This window comes from Apis mellifera, linkage group LG6 (genome assembly GCF_003254395.2).
Source record: "Apis mellifera strain DH4 linkage group LG6, Amel_HAv3.1, whole genome shotgun sequence".
Taxonomy (NCBI): Eukaryota; Metazoa; Arthropoda; class Insecta; order Hymenoptera; family Apidae; genus Apis; species Apis mellifera.
The window spans coordinates 4,922,309-4,941,791 of NC_037643.1; the positions used below are offsets into that span (position 1 = coordinate 4,922,309).

Sequence of the window (19,483 nt, forward strand, 5' to 3'; positions counted from 1 at the left end):
CTTTATCAAAATTTATTTATTAATAATTAATGTAATTAAAACAATTCAGGAATAAAAATCCCAATATTCTAAACTATTAAATATCCCTAGATAGATCGATTTTTTTGAATTCCATTGAATTTTTAGTGTAAAATGTTTTAGTATCGAGCAACGAAACAAAAATTCGACGAAACCGATTTAAAGGCTAAACACTTCGATCCCGATAATCAATTTATCTCTTCGATGTTATCCACCTCGACGATCTAATTGCCCCCCCTCCCGTATACTACAATTCCGCCGTGTTTCCATTCCTTCGTAAAGATCCGGCGCATTAATTTCGTTCGTCCACGGCTCGTACGTTCGCATTAATCTTCGCAAGGAAATCAACTTGATTAATCGATTGTTCCTATCGTTTCCGCATCTCATTAGGCAACCACTCACGAACACATCAATCGGATATCGGCAGATGGACCATTCGTCCCCCTATTTTTTCCCCCTATCGATCGTTTGACTCTCGCGAGTGTACATCGACGAAAAGCCTGCCGGCTATTCGATTATCATGCTTCCTTACCGAATGAGAAATACTCTCTCTCTCCTTTTTCTCCGTTTCTTTCTCCCTGGCCGCTCGAAATGAAATTTTCTTCTTTCTCCCTCCCCTCCCTCGAAGCGACATGGCGCAATAGCCGGTGAAAATCGTAGCAAGGCGGCCGTCTCTGGGCGAGGTCGAGGTAAGATCCGATAAAGGAGGAGGCTTTAGGAACACAGTGTCGGTAGGAAAAGCTCATTGATGAAAAAATTCCATTACATGGTCCGGCCTGAATAGTTGTAACATGAGGGAAAGATAAATTTCCGCGTTAAAGCTCCGTTTGGCGCATGCGACAAACCGTGAGAGAAACAATTTTGCGGGAAGATTGTTTCCTTCTGCTCGAGCGAAAACGCGAACGAGGCTATTCTTCTTTATAATAATGTTTTCTCGGTTTTATATTGTCAATTTGACAATTTGACACACACACACACATACACAGCGTGCACGTGGATATATCGTTGCGCACGATTTGTGTCCACGTGAATTTGTCTTTTGGAAAGAGGAATCGAGTTTCGGGAACTCTTGTTCCTCCGATAGAGGAAATTGATGAGGATCACGTAGATTGATATTACGATTACCGAGGTTTGGAAAAATGGTTTGGCAAAATGGGGGAGGAGATTGAATGGAATAGGGATTTATAGGGTTCATTTATAGGCAAGAGAAATGAATGGTATTATTGCAGATATTTAGAAGTTCGATAAGGAAATAAAATGTTAGGATATTGATCGATAAGTTGATTATAAATTATTCTTTGATTAAAATTAATATCGATGCAATGTTAATATTGCTTTGCTAGATGAGATAAATAAGTAGCAAAAGTATTTATAATTAATATTTATTTATCTCAGGATTTAGTATAAATATCTAAAATATTGTATTAGAATGTATCGAAATGGATATTAAATTACGAGAATTAATTAATCGTACGAAAAATAAAAAAGAAATAGAAATATTTTTCCAACCTCTTAATGTTTTCATTACTTTATTATTGGCCACGATTATTAAATAAATCGATTCCTCGCATTCTTCGCATTCATTTCAATAAATTATAGCAGCACGCGATAAAAGGCAGGACAAGATTAATCTTGAAATCAAGTGGACAATGGATAGATAGGTGGATCGAAGCTCGTACTATGAATGTAATCGTGTAGTAGCGTGCCATATAAAAGAATCAAAAGTTTTTTTTATCGATCTGTAGATTTTTGGCGTGACACGTAGCGCTTATATATAGAGAACGATACCGAGAACTAGACGATAAAATCGAACACATGCCATTCGTGAGATACTCGGTCAATAGTAGGTACTTTAAAAGTATTCGATACTGTTTCGGTCATGTCTAGCGTCCGTTCGTCGTGTTTATATTCAATCCTTTGTACGAGATGATTTTTTATCGATTTTTTTTTATAAATACACTTGTACGGGAAATTAGTATTGAAAATGATAAAATATCACGGAATCGTGGGATGAAGAAAATGAGTGACGTTTTAATTGAAAGTTTCATAATGGAGATCGGCAATAAATCATGGTAATTTCCTTTAATTAAAGGAAACTAACAGTAAGTTGGGGAAAAAGGGGAGTGATTTACTTTATTCACGAACGGTTCATTGGCGTAACTTCCGATGGAAGAATAAAAAGTTAGCAGAGAAAGAAATAGAGGGTTCAAAGGGAACGATCCGAAGTCGGCAAGTTAGTAAGAAAATTTCAACGGAATCATCTTCTCACTTAATACTTTCTGTTCTTCGTTCTTCGTGATCTTTGAAATTGAAATTTATTTCAATTTTTATAATCTCCTATATATGTATAACTCTATTGCTCTTTTCGTAATGAATTTATTAGATGAAAATATGTTTCTATATATATAAAATTTAAAATTTAAAATAATTTTGCAATCGTGCTTCTTCTATTTTTACGGAATATCCTCGTTACATAAAAGTTACTTGACCCTAATAAAAAATCTTTAACGATTCAACGCATTTTCCTGGACGATTATTATTACATGGGTTTTCTTATAAAAGAATTAAATTAATTTACTAATTTCTTTCGGTGGGAGGAGGGTGAGATTAATTACCATGGCCCATGGCCATTCACAGCTAAAACTTTTTTCCAATGGATCTCGGTCTGTATGTAACTCAGATGCAGCTTAAAAGTAGCCTCGAGCGGATCACGATTGACGACCGGAAACGAGAAATCGTGGTATAGGGGGAAGAATGATGGGGAGTGCTAATTGTTCGAAATCGTCGTCAGATCTTCGCGTCGTCACGTTATACGCAAATCATTTAATCATCATTATCCAATCCAATAAATCTTGATAATGTTTATCAATATTATATGTTAATTTATAAATTCTATATTTTAATTCATCGTGTTCTATTTGGATAAATTAAAGGCAGATTTTTAAGTATCAATATTTCATTTTTAATATCATTTCAAAGGGATAGAGTAATTTTAGTTAGATGTGTGTAAATTAATTTATTGTTTTTAATAGATAACTTTTCGAATATTTTCCTCTCCTAAAAGAATTGCTATCTATATTAACGGTGAAAGAATTCTTAAAGTGAAATTCTAATGCGAATACCAATAATATCTTGCTTCTTCGTGAAAAGGAATAAGAATTTAATAGTACGTATTATAATTTACTATAAAAATTATTTAGATTTGTTCACAGAGATCCTTTTCTCGTAGCAACGTATAATTCTTATTTAAAAAAAAAAAAAAAAAAAGAACAGTCAAATTAAGCAAAGATAAAACGCGTTGATCCAGTTTCAACCTTTATAAGGGATAAAATATCGATTTCCTCGTTTCGTATCCCCCTTAATACAAAGCCTCGAACGAGTATATTGTTGATAATTTTCAATTATGCTAATTTCGAAGGAAAAAACCCATCGATCCGGAACGATTCCATTTTCCGTTGTATTCTACAACAAACGCTTAAGAACTTTGGTCGTTCCTCGGAGGAACGTAGAGCGAAACGGCAAAAGACGATGAAACAAAGGATGGTTTTCAGATGGAAACGATTAAAACAGAGTAACAAAGCGCCACGCCGACGGCGATTGAGAGTAATTCGTTCGTTTCTCGATTGTAAGCGGTCACGCCAGGCCGGCGAATCCATTGCGAAAGTTTAATTAAAAGCCCGGCATAGAGTTTTAGTAAAGGGTGTCGCCCTTCGACGAGCCCGATTCTTCTACGTGCGTGTGCGCGACGTACTACGAAGCTTTTTGCAATTCGAAGCCACGAATCGACACGTTGAATGGTTTTCGAGGAACTTTCGATGTTGGAGAAACGAGTCCCCCGAGTAACGAGAATCGAAGCTTTGGGACGGTAGTAAAATAATATGCAATGTCAGAAAGAGTTATCGATCGGAGGGATGTAACGGTGAGGGATGTTTTGCAAAAGGTTTTTGATCGCAACGATTATGAAGTTGATATTGAAGTCTTAAAATGGAAAGAGAGAATAATCGAAAGATATTAAAGTATATTCAAGTGTTTTATTAATATTTCGTTTTTAGATTTCGTTCTCATTTTTATTCTCATTATTGAAATTTTGTCGCATTCGTAGAAATGTTATTTGCATTTGTATAATAAATTTGCAGAATGTAATCGTATAGAATATTTTGATGATTAATATCAAAATACAATTAGCCATCGATATTATTCTCAAAGCCATAATCAAAACTATTAATTGTTCGTGCAAAGATTAAAAAAAGAAGGAAAGAAGAAGAAAAAAGAATTCATTATCCAAAAATCACTTGCAAAGGAAAGGCTACAGAAAATTAATTACAGAATGTTCGCGCTCGGTTTAAGATCAAAAGCGAGCTCTTAAATAAAAAACGAAACTTCTACAAGCACGAACTTTATGTAGACATACTCTTTGACCGCCTTATCCATGGAAGCAATATTAGAAAAGTCTTTTCGTTTTAACGTGCAAACGCGACACGGTTCAAGTTACATTCGATGGATTGCGTTATATTGCTGTATTAATATGAACATATCAATCCTTTGTAATATCGTATTTTTTTTTTTTCTATCATAAAATTCATTTTCTCCTCCTTTCAATTTTTTTCTGACGGTTTAAGTTTTTCTAAAATTTGTACGAAAAATTCAATTATAAAATTGAATCAATTGTTTTTGACTTTTAGAAATTTTAAACGTTTGTATTTTTTCTTATCACATAAATTCGTGTTTTAATTTTTTTTTTTTTATGAGAGATAATTGATTAATGGGTAAAAAGTATAGTTTTATTCAAAAGAATTTAAAGTAATGCTAGATTTTAAGACCTGTAATTTTAGCAACGTCTTAATTTAATCTTAAAATATTTTCTTTGATCTTTTGAGTTTCTTTTACAATATCCTTAAAAGTATATACTTTTAATTAAGCGGATTTTTGTAATAATTAGTTCGAATCGAAAAAAATATCCCATATTTTATACATAAAATATTAAAATTTAACAAATAACTTGGCAATCCTCGATCTTCTAGAGAGATTATATTTGAGAATGAAGTTTATTACAAATAGGATCTAGCTTTATTGAATCTCGTGTTATGAATAAGACTTCATATTATAAGATAAAGATAGAGATAGAAAGAGTTGTGTTGAACAGTTGTCTAGAATAGTTTTATAGAATAATAAATATAATAAAGAAATATTTTATTTTATTATTAATGTAGTTTAGTTTTCAAAAATTATTATTAAAATCGTTTAGCAACTATTCTGAAAGAAATAATAGATATAGTTTTTTTCCCTACAATTGTTTTCACCTCTATTTTAATAGAGATACAAATATAAATTTTCAAATAATTAATTAATATTATTATTAAAATGAATATTCTCATTAATCAATCTCCAACGTTAAATTTCATCTATTCTTATTCTTATTCCATTTATCAAAATTTCCACGACTTTTACTCCCACAATATCTCTCGTTACACAAACAATACTTAAAATATTTCCACTAATCACTCTCAAATTCCATCCCACCTCTTAAACATCCTTCATTTCCATAGATCCCATTGTCAAAATTCATTCTCACTTTATCAAACTCAAGATAAAAAGAACAAGATCTATCGAAGAAGATTCCCTCCTCCTCTCTTTCATTCGTTCACCGATCTTTCCACCATTCTGAAGCGCGTCATCCTAAAACCAGGAATAATGATTAAAGGGCGCCACGAAGGAGGAACATCACCGTGGCCAAGCGTCACATCGGGTCTGGCATGATTGTTCTCGAATTTTGCGGAGAACTCCTGTGGAAAGTTGGTGGTTTCAATCGACCGATGAAACTCGCCGGTGGTGCAAATATTCCATAAAATCTGGAACAGCTGCGTACGGAATGCGTTCGTCTAGGATCGATTCCTCCCTCGCTTCACTCGTGGCGCGAAAGTATCTACGGTCTTGATTACCGTGTTTGCTTAACGAACTCGGGTTCTTAAATCGAGTAAACGTGGTGGCAAGGGTGTTGCAGGGGAATGGAGGGAAAGTCTTCTACTTTTGGGCGAATGGTTGATTGGAAAACGGTTCGAGAGAAGTTTGCTCTTCCTTCGAATCCGCCGAAATTAAATAGGGGATGCGTTTCTCCTTTGCACGTTTCCCCGTGTGAAAGTCGGGGGATAGGGGAGATTTTTATTGTCGGGCACGTTGATAAGTTTCTTTGTGAATTGCTACTTTTTCTTTTTCCTTCCTGCGTAAATAGTTCGAAGGAAATTTTCGAAGATCAGTCATTTTTTAATAGTAATTAAAATTAATCGATTAGTTTTTAAAACGGCTCTTTGTTTTTTTAGATTTTTGTAAAATTAATTATGTGATAGATGTTGATATAGATGTTGTAAATTAATTTTTTTCATCGTATATATATGTAATATTTCTTGTTATAAATTTCTGGTTTTAATATTAATTTTACCATAAAATGTATAAATACCTTCTTCCATCTGCAATAATTTTCACGTTGCTTTATGCATAACAACGTCGCATCTCGTTTAATTATCCGATCTTTCGTTTCTTTATAATTTTCATCATGCCCGTGGATGTTTTCCAATTCCATTCGAAAATTCAAAGTTGTCGATTTTTCATCGAATATTAAACATTTCTTTCGTTTTCAAGAAAATGAAAATTGCCCGAATATTTAATATTTCTTCATAGTACATAGAAAGCATTTTATCATTTAAACATTTCGAATTTCTTAAATTCTCCGATTTTTATCAAAATTCCTTTATAATATTTTTTGTTCACTTTCTTCTCTCTCTCGAAAACACGTAGCAATTTCATTTTTTCCCACGTTCTTGTTACCAAATATTTTTGCGGAAATCTTATCACCCTTAACGTAAAAATTGGTTCATTAAATCTTTCAACCCTTCACTGAGGTAACATCCGAAAAATAAAGGAAAATAAACTGTCAGTCGAGCTCAAAGCTGCTGCAATAACCTGTCCCGGTTTAAAAAAAAAAAAAAGGGTTAAAACGCAACCCAGACAAAGTTAAATCTCTCTCCTACGAGGGTATTTACCGGGTTCTCGACCTGTCGTTCGAGTTTTTTTCATCGGCGAGGTGTCGGTGTATTTCACGACATCAAGTCGCGCCTTGTGCGTGCACCAACGAAGAATAATTTCGGTTCATTCACCGGTTTCTCGGCTATATACACGTTGGCGCAACGTCTTAATTACTCGTTCAGGTAAGCTGGGAAAAAGGAAGGAAAAATGGAAGGGTAAGGAAGCGTGGGGTGAGGAAGCCTTGGCATTTTCAGGAGCTTTAAGGACTCTGAACTCTCGCTTCTAAGTAAAGTATGGAACTATACGTTTCTTTGCCTAGTTCGCAATTCTCCAAGCTAATCTACAACTTTAAAGGCAAATGAGAAAAAGGGGGAAAGATAAGTTGAAAAGATATCTTTCCTCCCATTTTTTTCATGGAGATTATTTGATCGAGTTTGAAAACCAATTGATATTATTACGGTATTTCATTATAAATGTGATTACGTGTGAATTTGCTACGATGATGTAAAAATTTATTTGTTGAACTTAATAATTACTTCATTTTGAACTTTGAAAAATCAATCGAGTAATTTTTTATTAAAAAATGTTCCTTTGTTTTTTTGTTCTGATCCAGAGTTTAATTTCTATTAAAAGTTAAATTTTAGAAATATTTTGGTAGCAGCAAAGGGGATTTTAATTTGTAATTATTTGTATTTTTTAATTCAATTAAATAAGGAAAAATTATAATGAGTTCGAAAATGAATGATTTATGGGGAAAAATTATCAGCGGAGAAATATTCTGATAATAAATAGAAGGAGATCGATCATTTTACATCCATCGATCCAATTATAGTGTATGTAATGATATTTATTACATTAAAGGCAGCAAATTCTATATCACGCTGATCCATGTTATAAAATTGAATTAATTTCTCGATCAAATTATCTAAAAGTATATGTATTATCTAAATTTTAATATCTTTTACAAATATTCTCCAATAAAGTTGTAACATTTACTCTGGGGTAAATATTTTCCATACAATAGGAAAGATTAAATTACAAATTCAAGTTGAAATAATTCACTTTTAAATAATCCTTGTTAAATTTATTTGTAAAAAGAAAAAAATGCATCATACTTGTTTAGATAGCAATATTCACATATTTAATATATTCTATGTAAAATTATATATCAAATTATATTATTTTATTCTATAACTTAATAACAGAATAGAAAAAAATAATATGAAATAAAATATAAAATCAAAAAATTATATCTAATTACGAAATTAGATGATCAAATATTTTTGTGATCGATATGTTTTACTTTGAAAATCAAATTTTTTCTTTTTTCAAATTGAATTTAATCAGAAAAATTGAAAAATAGAAATATCTATGTTCAAAGGGAAGGATATCGCGTTATAAAAATATTTCATTCGTAGATGTGAAAGAATTAAATTGAAAAGATATAATATTATCTAGAAATGTCTATGTAAAGAAAAGTTTACGATTCAAAAAGAAAGAAAATTTAAGATTCAAATATATATATATATTTTTCAAGATTTCTTTCATCGAATTGGATACGAGGATTAACTCCTACGTGTAAAATACAGAGAAGAAGAAACAAACGTTTCGTCATTCCATCGAGGCGGATTTACTTAATACAATGTCTGAACTCGGGTGTGAAATTTAAAATCGCGGTCGTCAAGCATTGACCTGATACTTGTGTATAAATGCCGCTTTGTCAATGGAGTTTTATATAAACTGATGATCTCAGACAAATTTCTCGATGTGTTACAGGGCGTGACACGTTTCATTTCTTTCACAATGTGCATGTCATGGTGACATATTTTCTTTGGATTTCTGTTGTTCGCACGTATATTCCACGGAGGAAACAATTTTCAAGCAACGTACTTTCATTTTTCAATGTGTTATTTTATCCAAGAAAATATTATTTAGATATAATTGTTCCTATGAATCATTTATTATAGCTTATGAATACATAAAGAATTTCTGGTTAAAAATAATATCAATAACCGATTTCAATAATTCAGAAATTTATTTTTATCGAAAGAGAGAGTTTTGTTTTATTTTTATATTTCAATTTTTAATTATTTATTCCGTTTGACGAATGTTTTATAATCTCGGTTATATTATATAGTAGTAGTTTATATTATATAGTATAAACTATATTTTTAGTTATTTAATTTTAATTTAATCACTATTAATAGTCATAGTTTATCTGGATCTTTATGACACCCTTAGTAATTTTGGTATTCGGTACTAGTGATCCCTAGGATGCTAAACTATTAAAAAATCTTTAGAAATATATATTAATATATTTATAATTCTATCATTTATGTAGAAACAAAATTTTTTATTTAATCTCATTAATTCAAAATAATCGAGAAACGATTTGAAATAATTAATTAATTTCCATAAATAACTATAATCGAATTATCCAACAAAACTGGTGGAAACCATTAAAACATTCTTTCCTCTTTGTTCCCCGCGTTTTGTACATTTTTATAATGCATCCGCAGCAAATTTCTCATCGAGCTCTTAGATTTATCCTCTGTTTCCCCGTGCACGAAGCTATACTCTCCGTTTCGAATCGGATCGACGCCATTATATTTCCGTTTCACGTAGAATCGGTGGCGGGAATGGTACGCGATCTCCGTTAGAATGAGTTAGAGCCAAGGACTGACCTATCCCATGTTGAACGACCTCGACGAACTCTGAAGGCCAATGCACCGTAATTCATAACTTTATCAGACGTTCCTCGTTACGTTGGTAAAGAGTGATGTGCCATCGAAATCGTGATACTGCTTTACCAATGATTGAATTTAATCTATTCGAGATGGATTTATATTTTTAACAAATGAATGCAATGAATGTAATAACAATGAATGTAATAATTGTATCTATTTAAAAGGAAGTTAATTTAAATGAAAAAAAAAATAGATTAAGCGTAATTTTTAAATTGAAATTTACAGTCTCATTATTTTTTATACGTGTTATAATATTAATAGAGAAATTATATCTATGTGATGGTAGTCTTTATAATGTATAATTATTTTGACGATGTATATTGATTTTTCCACTTGAAAGGATTAAACAGATAACGAGAAAATTAAATTTCCGCTCTTTGCTTTAATATTGTTTGGGCTTGCATTGTTTACTTCATGCATTCATACCTATTCAATAGGAAAATGGAACATGGTAAGTTTGATTAATATATTAAGAATATGTAAATGATAAATTAATCAAATTATAAATTTTTCGAACTGATGGTTTTCGGTTTTAAAGATTTAACGTGACTATCCAAGACTATTAATAGTGATTTATTTAAAATATAAGAATTGTGAAAGGAAAATTATATATTACGTGTATAAAGTTAATATGATTTCATTCAACTTTTCTCATTCAATGATGGAACATATATATTTTTATCGGATTTAATATAAATCGTTTTTAATGGTAAAGATAGAATGATATATATTTTAAATCGCGCTGCTCTTTTAATGGAAAATTAAATCAGACATAAGAAATTCATTTTAAAAGGAACATTAGGAAATTGTTAGAACTTTACAATAATTTTTAGATAGAAATTATACGAGAATAAAATATTTTCTACAGAAGAAGCTAAATGTTATATCTTATACATGTAATTAGGATAAATTATTCTTTTTTTTTTTTTTCATTTATAATAATATTATAATCGAACAATACATCTTTTATTTTAACAAAGTATCACAGTTTTGTTAACAATATCGAATATCACATTTAATCCGGAAAGAAAAAAAATACTTTTAGAGAAAATAAACACGTGAAAAAATAAACAAGGTGGAAAAATATCGAGAGAGGCATGCAAAAGGATAATAGTTGCTAGATTACGCCGATTTACCGGATTCCAAACTGTTGTTACTGTCGACGTTAATGCGATCGTTAAAAAAGATAAAAGTGCAAGTGTGTATTTTTTCTCGAATGGAATCACGTTTTGAACTCAATGGAATAAAATTCGATACGAGATATGTAGAGAGAAATACACCGCGTGTACAATGTACGTGCACAAGTTTATCAGAAAATATTGCGCGAAATAAAAAGTAATATTAGAAAGCTTCGAAAATTGAGATTGCCCTTGCAAAAAAAACAATTGCTGAATTAAAACAACGACGTAATAAAAGTAATAGATAAAAACATAGGAAAAAATGTGGCAAGAATTGGAAACTTTATTTTAGTAATATAAAACGAAAATTCTATCATTATATTAAATGAGTAAATAAAGTTTCTCCAAATCTCACATTCAACATAAATCAAATATCACATCTGATGTTATTAGACGTAGCTACAATTGTACGCAATATGATTTCAATTTTATACAACAGACCTCATAGTTGTATGTCTAATATGGCCTTAAACGCGAGACTAAATCCGACATGGCAGACGCATTAGAACCATGCTTAACATGACCCAGGTTCAGTAGAACCTGATTGTAGAACATGACTATCGACCCGTCGGATTATCCTCGTGAGGTCAATCATTAGGGACCTTATAGAACTTTGACAGTCAGGGCTTTGATCTTACAGAACACGGTCTCGCAGTGGATGTCATCACTTTGGATACGATCTTTTGAATCCAAGATATATATACGATAGATCTCATAGGACGGGATCATAGCGGACGTGGTTATTTCTTTGAGTTTAAAATCGGGTCAAAGAATACGCGACGAAAATATATTTTTTTTCTGGAAGGAAATAACTGGAAACGTATTTGTTTCTTTTTTTTTTTTTTTTTAATTAAAAGTTATTCTTTCGTAATTTCGAAAATTCGTTTAACTAACGTGTTTAATGACTATTTGACAATTATTTAATCTCAAAAATTAATGGAGAGAAATCTAATTATATTACCAATTATAGAAGGATGATGTAAAATTAGTATTGATAATTAGAAATAAAGTATTAGGTAATTAGAAGATGCCGAATGATTAAGATTCCGAATGATTAAGATAATTAAGCTCTCACTATACTTATTTATTTATCCATCGTAAAAATCATTCGATGTGTTATATCGAAAGATCTTTCTTCCCTGTTTCCTCATTTTTTTTCGTTATTCCTCCCAGCTCCAGTCTTTAAAGCTGTCGCCTTTAACAAGCCTACGTTCGTAACTTTCGAAACGAGGGTTGTACTCCCCTCGTAAGTAAGCAAATTCCCTGGGTAATCGGCGAAACCTTCGCCTCGATCGACGATTTCCACGGGTGGTGGGTATCTGTACGACTATTGCCAGCCGCCGCCGCCGCCGCCGCTTTGTTTCCTGCCTCCGCTTTAACCTTTCATTCCTCTCGTTCGACGCGATAAAAAGTTCAATATCGCTGTGAAAAGCTTGCTAGCCGAGGGAGAGGCGCGGAGAGGAGGAAGGGGGGGGGAAGGGGCATATGCAAGTACTTTTGCCGGCATTTCAAAGTGTGGTGAAGGCCCTATTGACTTCCGGTCGGAGTTCGAGCAGGAGGGAAAGCCAGGTTCCAAGGCCTCTGGAATCTGAGAAAACTTTCCTGCTCGTCCAGGTGAAACTTTCCGCCAGCCGGAAATGGAAACTCTCGCGCCTCTGTTTCGTAGCACGGGGCGTCGTACGCCTCTCGTTTCCGTTTCTTTCCCTCCCCTCTTTTATTTTCCCCTCCCTCTCCTTTTTTTCTTCTTCATCTTATCCCTCATTCGGATTTCGATCACGGTGATGCCTCGTATTCAACACCGATTGAACGCGATATTTTTGTTACTTTATAGGACGCTGCCAAAACGCGGACCCGCGAGAACAATTCGGTAACAGGGATGACGCGAGGAAAATAGACGATCTGCGCGATGAACTGCAGGCTGACGATGCGGATCAGTCGTACGTGTAAGTACTTTTTATGAATATTTGATGCTGTCCAACGTGTCGATTATCGAACAGCTTTCGGTTCGAGGAAATGGAAGATGGTTAATCGGTGGTTGTTGTCGAGTAACCCATTTGGATGTGATCTCTCGTAGCGAAATTTTGTTCTAGAAAATTAGAATTGTTTCTTTGAATTGATATATTTTTTTTTGTTAAAGATTCAGAATGTTCTTCTTGAAGAAATTTTATAGGGATTTTTCGTTTTATAGAGATTTGTACATAAATTTGAACGCCGGGTTATCGATTTTGAAAATATTCTATTCTATTCTATCTCCCTTTGGAATGTGTAACGCGTGTCTGTGACAACGGAGTTAATGAGCGAATTGGCTCGTTAATTACCAAGGTCGACCGTTATGTTTGTGGAGCAGTGTCAATTGTTTCAAGTGAGCCTAGTTTTGAATTAACCTTAAAAGAACGAGTTTGGATAATGTATTTCTGTCGATCAATTTTAAAGTTAAATTTAGAAAGGATAATTTTATATTCATTTTTTTTCTTTCTAATAGTATGGTGATTATTTTCAGATTTATAATTACGTTCGAAGTTATTTATTAAAGAATCTTTTTTTTATCGAAAAAGTTTGTGAATTAATTTTTAACAATGTAGTGACCAATCAATTTCCATTCTAAAGAACCAGCTCCGTGACCTTCGATTATTATTTATCTATAAATCAGACTATAAATCAGACAGTTTGTCTTCGAATATATTATCAAGGTTGCACGTGGCATAAAAATTGGATACCAAATGTTATATTAATAATACAACGTTCTTTTTTTCATTCAAAATAATTTATAATGTTTCCAATCAATGGTAATTGTTCAAATAATATATCGAGTAAATTAAATATCAGTTTGAAATTTACCACCATTGATATTAATATTCTTCACGGTATTCTTGATTTCCTTTTGGACGTAATCTCATTTGGAATATATCAATCTTTCGATAGTTAAGAATTAGTTAAAGTATTAATTCTTAATTTTAAATATTGTACAAAATTCTAGTTCGAGTTCCAACTCTTATATTTCTTTTGTTATAAAATTATCCAAACTCCAGGAAGAAAATAAAAAAAAAAAAAAATTAGATGAAAAATCAAAACTAGCCGGGAATAAATTCTCCAATTCGTTTCCTTTCTGCTAAATTTTCTTCAAATAAATCTCCGCAAAACTATCCTTCAAATACCCTCACGTACCATTAACTCACCCAAATCAACAAAAAAAGAAAAGAAAAAATAAGCAAGAGAAATAAGAAGAAACGTACCTCACATTTCTTGTTTCCTCGGCAACAAGTTCACCGAGCGAATTTAATAAACTTCTCGATCGAATGGCCGAGTTGGTAGTGGGCATCGAGGATCAAACGGTTGGACTTGGGAGAACCGATAATTACGGTGGGGTAACGAAATAAGGGCGGTCGTATTACACACTCGAACTTTCTAATTGATACGTAACACAGTGGAACCGCATTCGTGGAAATCCTAATTTCACGGTGCACACTGGTCAACGTTGGTCTCAATTACACGGTAGCACGGCTTATAATTATCGAAGTTAAAAGATCCTAAAAGGAATGGTGGAATGATGATACTCGTGGATCAGATCCATCCACGACGAAACAAAATTTAACCTTTCTTCGTTCAAAATTATTGGGATAAAATTTCATTTTGTTTGATATTGATCTCGTCGAGAAATCAATTGTCATCTTTAAATAGATAGATTCATTTGTTAATCTTATTTCGAACTGATTTCTACTTCATTTGTTAATTTTAACACGTAAGTTGGATTTGTATATATATTATAATTCGATAAATTGAGTAATATTATAATTTAATAAAATATCAATTAAGTTTGATATAAAATGTCTTGCATAGAGATATACAGATACATTATTGAAAATTTATATGTACAATTATTTTAAAAATTATTTTATGACATGCACCAATTGATGTTCTGGACAACTGTAAATGGTTAATGATTTAATGGAGAGCATTCGCGTGCAATATATGATACATAAAATGTGCGATTGTAATCCTGACATGATGGATCATAAAAGTCGATGGTCAGATTACTCGTGACTCATACTAATCATAAAATATAATATTAATTGAATAAAAATTCGAATAATAATCGCACGATACGAGCATGATTACAAAATGAAATTTTATTTCCAAGGAAAATATCAACAGTACATAAACTTCTTAAAATTACTTAACCATCTTATTTAAAATCAGAAATGAATTTTTAATAAAAAATTCACTTTCGATTAAATTTCACGTCACATTTTCTATAACTACCAGCGCAAATCCAACTCGATCCAAAGCGTAATTCCTTTCGTTTACGTTTAAATCGCGATTTCCACGGGAGAGAAAAGCGGATAATTTCTAATTGGATCGACGACTATTAAGAATCCTTCAAGTTGAAATCCATCGATACAAAACGATACGCTTCGCGTGCTCTCGAGAAGGGAACTCGATGGAAAGTGTCCTCGAGAGGAAGTAAATATTAAAAGAGGTTGAAAACTTGAAAGAGATGCGCGGCGTTATGCATGTCAAACGGGGATGGACTAGCCAAGTACGCAGTCTTTTCATTTTCGTCGAGATCAAGGGGGAGAGGGAGAGAAAGAGAGAGAGAGAGAGAGAGAAAAAACGGTTGGTTATGTTGTCCATTAGCTGGGATGCGTCTCTCGAGGGTAAAAAGACGCTCGACGAGAACGGGAGCTCCCTCTCGTCTCGAAACGCGGCGGAGGTGTCGGAGACGGAAGTGGAAACAGCGCCTCGGGCAGACGGAAATAGGGACAAGGTCCTCGTTCCACCAGCAGGTGTTTCCAACTCATCGTTTCGGCCGGGACTGAATGTCAGTGAGTAAAAATGTTTGCCTTACTTGAATCGGATTGTAAGAGTTCTCGTTACAAATTTTAGGAAATTAGCTTTGTTAATTTCTTAAAGAGGAAATGATTTATTTTTTTCTTTTTTCATCTTCGATTAGAACGAAGAGATTATTTTGCTATAGAAGATATAAATACGTTAGTCTTTTATTTTGTCAAGCTTTTTTTAATAAATTAAAATTTTTATTTTTGACGAACAAACAATGAATTTCAATTAAAAATAATACAAATTTGAGTATTAATTGTAATAAATATTTATTTTTTAATCACGTGAATATCATGAATACATGATGAACATGTGAAATATTGTTTGATTGCGAACAGGAATTGCTTCAGTTTATTGCATGTTAAACGATAGTGTTTACCTTGTGGCATTAATGTCTATTTCAAACAGGAAGAAATCATGTGTTAATCAGTGCGTGACAAACGCATCGTTGAATGTGTTGAAAGTTATCGTGTGCACATTTGTGAATAATAATTTTTACAATATTACAATTTACTTTAAAATTTATTGCACCAATGATTCAAAGTATTAAGAATATTATACATTTTCTCTTTTACGAGTATTCGTATTTAAACTTTCAACTGTGCTGTTTAATATTTGATGACATTTTTAATGATGGTCCATTTCATATACTAAACGTTTAATAATATTACAAAGGGAACTCGTCCATGCATAATCGTTACATTTTAAATTATTATTATTGGAAGAATTTACAAATCAATTATAGAATTCGAGACAGCGAAACTTTCCATATTTAAATAATTAAAAACAGCACGTTGTAAAAATTAGAAAAGTAATTTCTACATACACGATTACTGCTTCGAAGACAGATTGCCAAAAGGAAACGTAAATACGTAAATACGAAAAACCCAAGATCAAACTTCGAAGGAAATCAATCTAACCTTTAACAACAACAAACAAACCGTACCCCCGTTTCAGCAGCCTCGGCGTCGATCACTCGTCGAAAGGGCGACAGCGGCGACAGATCCCGGAAGAAACGTCGCAGAAACAAAGATTCGAAGAGCGGGAACACGGAGGTGGATCGTGAATCGCGAGACAACAGCAGCCAGGAGAACGAGATCAGGGGGAAGCGGAACGGGCAGACGAAGAAGCCTAATAAAGACTCCGCGGCGAGGAGGTATCGGGCCGAGCGTCGCAGGAGGAGGAAGAATCGCGAGCGGAAACGCGGGCGGAAGAGGGCGAGGAACGGGGAGAAGAACGGGGAGGCGCGTAGTAGAGCGTCCAAGTTGAAGAGAAGGATGAACGACGCGCCGGCTGCGCTGCTTCTCGGCAAGATCGACGGCCACGCGGTGGACGACGCGACGAACGTGACTTGGAGAGGTGCGAACCGAACGCGCTCGAGCGGCACCGATGTTACGTCACCGTCCAATCTTCAGGATCAATTAACCACCGAGGCCGCGAAGGCCACGCAGACCACCTCGCGTTACAACACGCACGAGGACACCGTGGAGAGAGAATTTTCGAAACAGCTCGAGAAAGAGATCTCGCGCACCCAGATGGAGGATCCGGCCAGCTTGGAGAACCGCATCCTGGGCAGCTCTGTTCCCAAGTCGTCGCGGAAGAATTGGGGCCGAAAGGAGGGGCAGGAGGAGGAGGAGGAGGTGGAGGAGGGCGGGAACGAGGCGAAGTTCGGCAACTCCAGGTACGACGCTGAGAAGATGTTGGGCTACTCGAGGACGGAGGAGGATCTGCCCATTCTGGATTTGGAGAACGAGGTGCTGGCGAGGACGTTGAAGGATTACAACGCGTACATGACGTCGAGTTTGAGGTTGTCGATGGTGACGAGGCGGGGCGGGGAGGTCGAGCGGAGGAGGGCCGGGGGCGGGTCGCATTTTCACGGAAAGCCCATAATCGACGAGGCAGAGTTGGACAGGTTGGGTGGTGGAAAGAAGAGCGCGGAATGGGGGAGCAGCAGCACGGTGGTGTACGAGGACGATACGAGGGGGGATTTGTCTTGCATAAACGGGACGTTCGTGCCTGCACCCCTCGCCAGGCATGCGCTGATCAAATATGTAAAGTAAGTGGCTTTTAGCATGAATAATTCAACTCATCTCGATCAGGTTGACCAGCCTTCCCTCCCCCCCTCGATCCGATTTCCCTTATGACGATAGGATCTTCCCCTTGTGTTTGCGGAGTAGCGCATTATATTATCTATCTATGGAATAGGTAATTAATGCCAGTTTTGTGAATCGAGCGATTTTTATATATCGTTGGCAAACAGTGTTTGTCGATCGAATCGAAGGGAACGTTTCTCGATTGATAAATTAATATGATGGTTGATGCTGATATGATTCTTTGATGGATGATTAAGATCAGTGAAAATTAATTTTTCTTTAATAATAGATTACATTTCATTTGTTCAATATTATTTAATATATTCAATATTATTTAATATTAATAATATTTATTCATATTATTTATATCTTATTGATCGATTAGATCTTTTTTGATAATATTTAATATTTGAAATGTATTAAAATAAAATTAAAAATATATTGATGGTATTTTGCTCGTTGGATATTCACATTTTGTGAAAATATATAGTTAAATTAAAAACGTACGTACATATGTATTAGTATTTCTCTCAAGAAATTGAAATAGATATATGTGTTTGAAAATTTTGTACAATAATATTGTACAACAAAATTGACAAAATTATTCAATTAATGTACGTACATATATTATTACGTTACATTAGCTGCATAATATTAATGGGATTGAATCGATTTGAAAATGAAAGTTAATTATTTGAATTGGTTCACATTAAATCCTTGTGTGAGCTGGTTAACCAGATAATAACTTTACGTTGGATCGTTTGATTTTAAGTAATATATAATAATAACAATAATAATTAATGATATAATAATAGAGATTTCGCATTATTGTTAAATCTAACGTTATAATATTGTTATATTAATAAAAAATATTTTTACGCGGAAAGTATAAAGGAAACGATATTCCATTTACACATTTAATTTTCTACGTAATTACTTTCAGTAATTATTTTCAATCCTATTAAAGTACAAGCAGAAACGTAATTCACAAAACGTTCCCTTCATTCCAAGAATTTCGTTCAATATCTTTAACGAAGTATGTGTTTTCCCTTCTCAAAGGACGTAAGTTGAAAAGTCTATAATTGCAGTTCTTGATGCTCGTTCCATTCAAAACGACCTTTTTCAGATTTCTTTTAAAGCTTTCTCTCTCTCTCCCTCCCTCTCTCCCTTTCTCTTTCTCTCTCCTCTCTCTCTCTCTCTCTCGTTCTTCTCTCGTCTGTTCTTTAATCGAGCACATGTCTCCACGTCACAACGTGTCCCTTTATCGAAATTTCCTCCCCTTTTCGTCAGAAAACTGAATTACCGGGACAAGTTCGTAGCCAGGATTGTAGAGAATCCAGAAAAGTTTCGGATCGAGAAGCCGAACTTTTCAATGCTTCGACGTGCAGGAATTACCTGACGGTCCTGTAAAATATAAAAAGATCGAGTAAGTAAGGGAAATGGCAAGTAAATCTTGCTCCTGAGCAAATGTTGAATCAAACGTTGAATAAGAAAAAGTTTCGTATGTATTAGAGAATTACGTTAGAAAAGGATTTATGCCCATTGATAGTTTGATATTTTACAGTTTCGTCGAGAATAATAGTCTTAGAAT

General features: G+C 33.9%; 1 protein-coding gene across 7 annotated transcripts in view; it reads left to right on the top strand.

Annotated features, from left to right (window-relative positions):
* LOC725964 overlaps positions 1-19,483 on the top strand; it is a 64,602-nt gene that overhangs the window by 13,799 nt on the left and 31,320 nt on the right. For 6 of the 7 annotated variants that reach the window (XR_003304916.1, XM_016912650.2, XM_006561302.3 and 3 more), the window contains exons 2-4: positions 12,795-12,906; positions 15,599-15,786; positions 16,757-17,855. Coding sequence is in view for 6 of the 7 variants with exons in the window: in XM_016912650.2 (XP_016768139.2) it covers positions 12,795-12,906; positions 15,599-15,786; positions 16,757-17,855 (1,399 nt within the window). In the remaining variant the exon portion in view is untranslated. The remainder of the gene's footprint in view (positions 1-12,794; positions 12,907-15,598; positions 15,787-16,756; positions 17,856-19,483) is intronic. The other variant, XM_016912649.2, reaches the window with a different exon arrangement.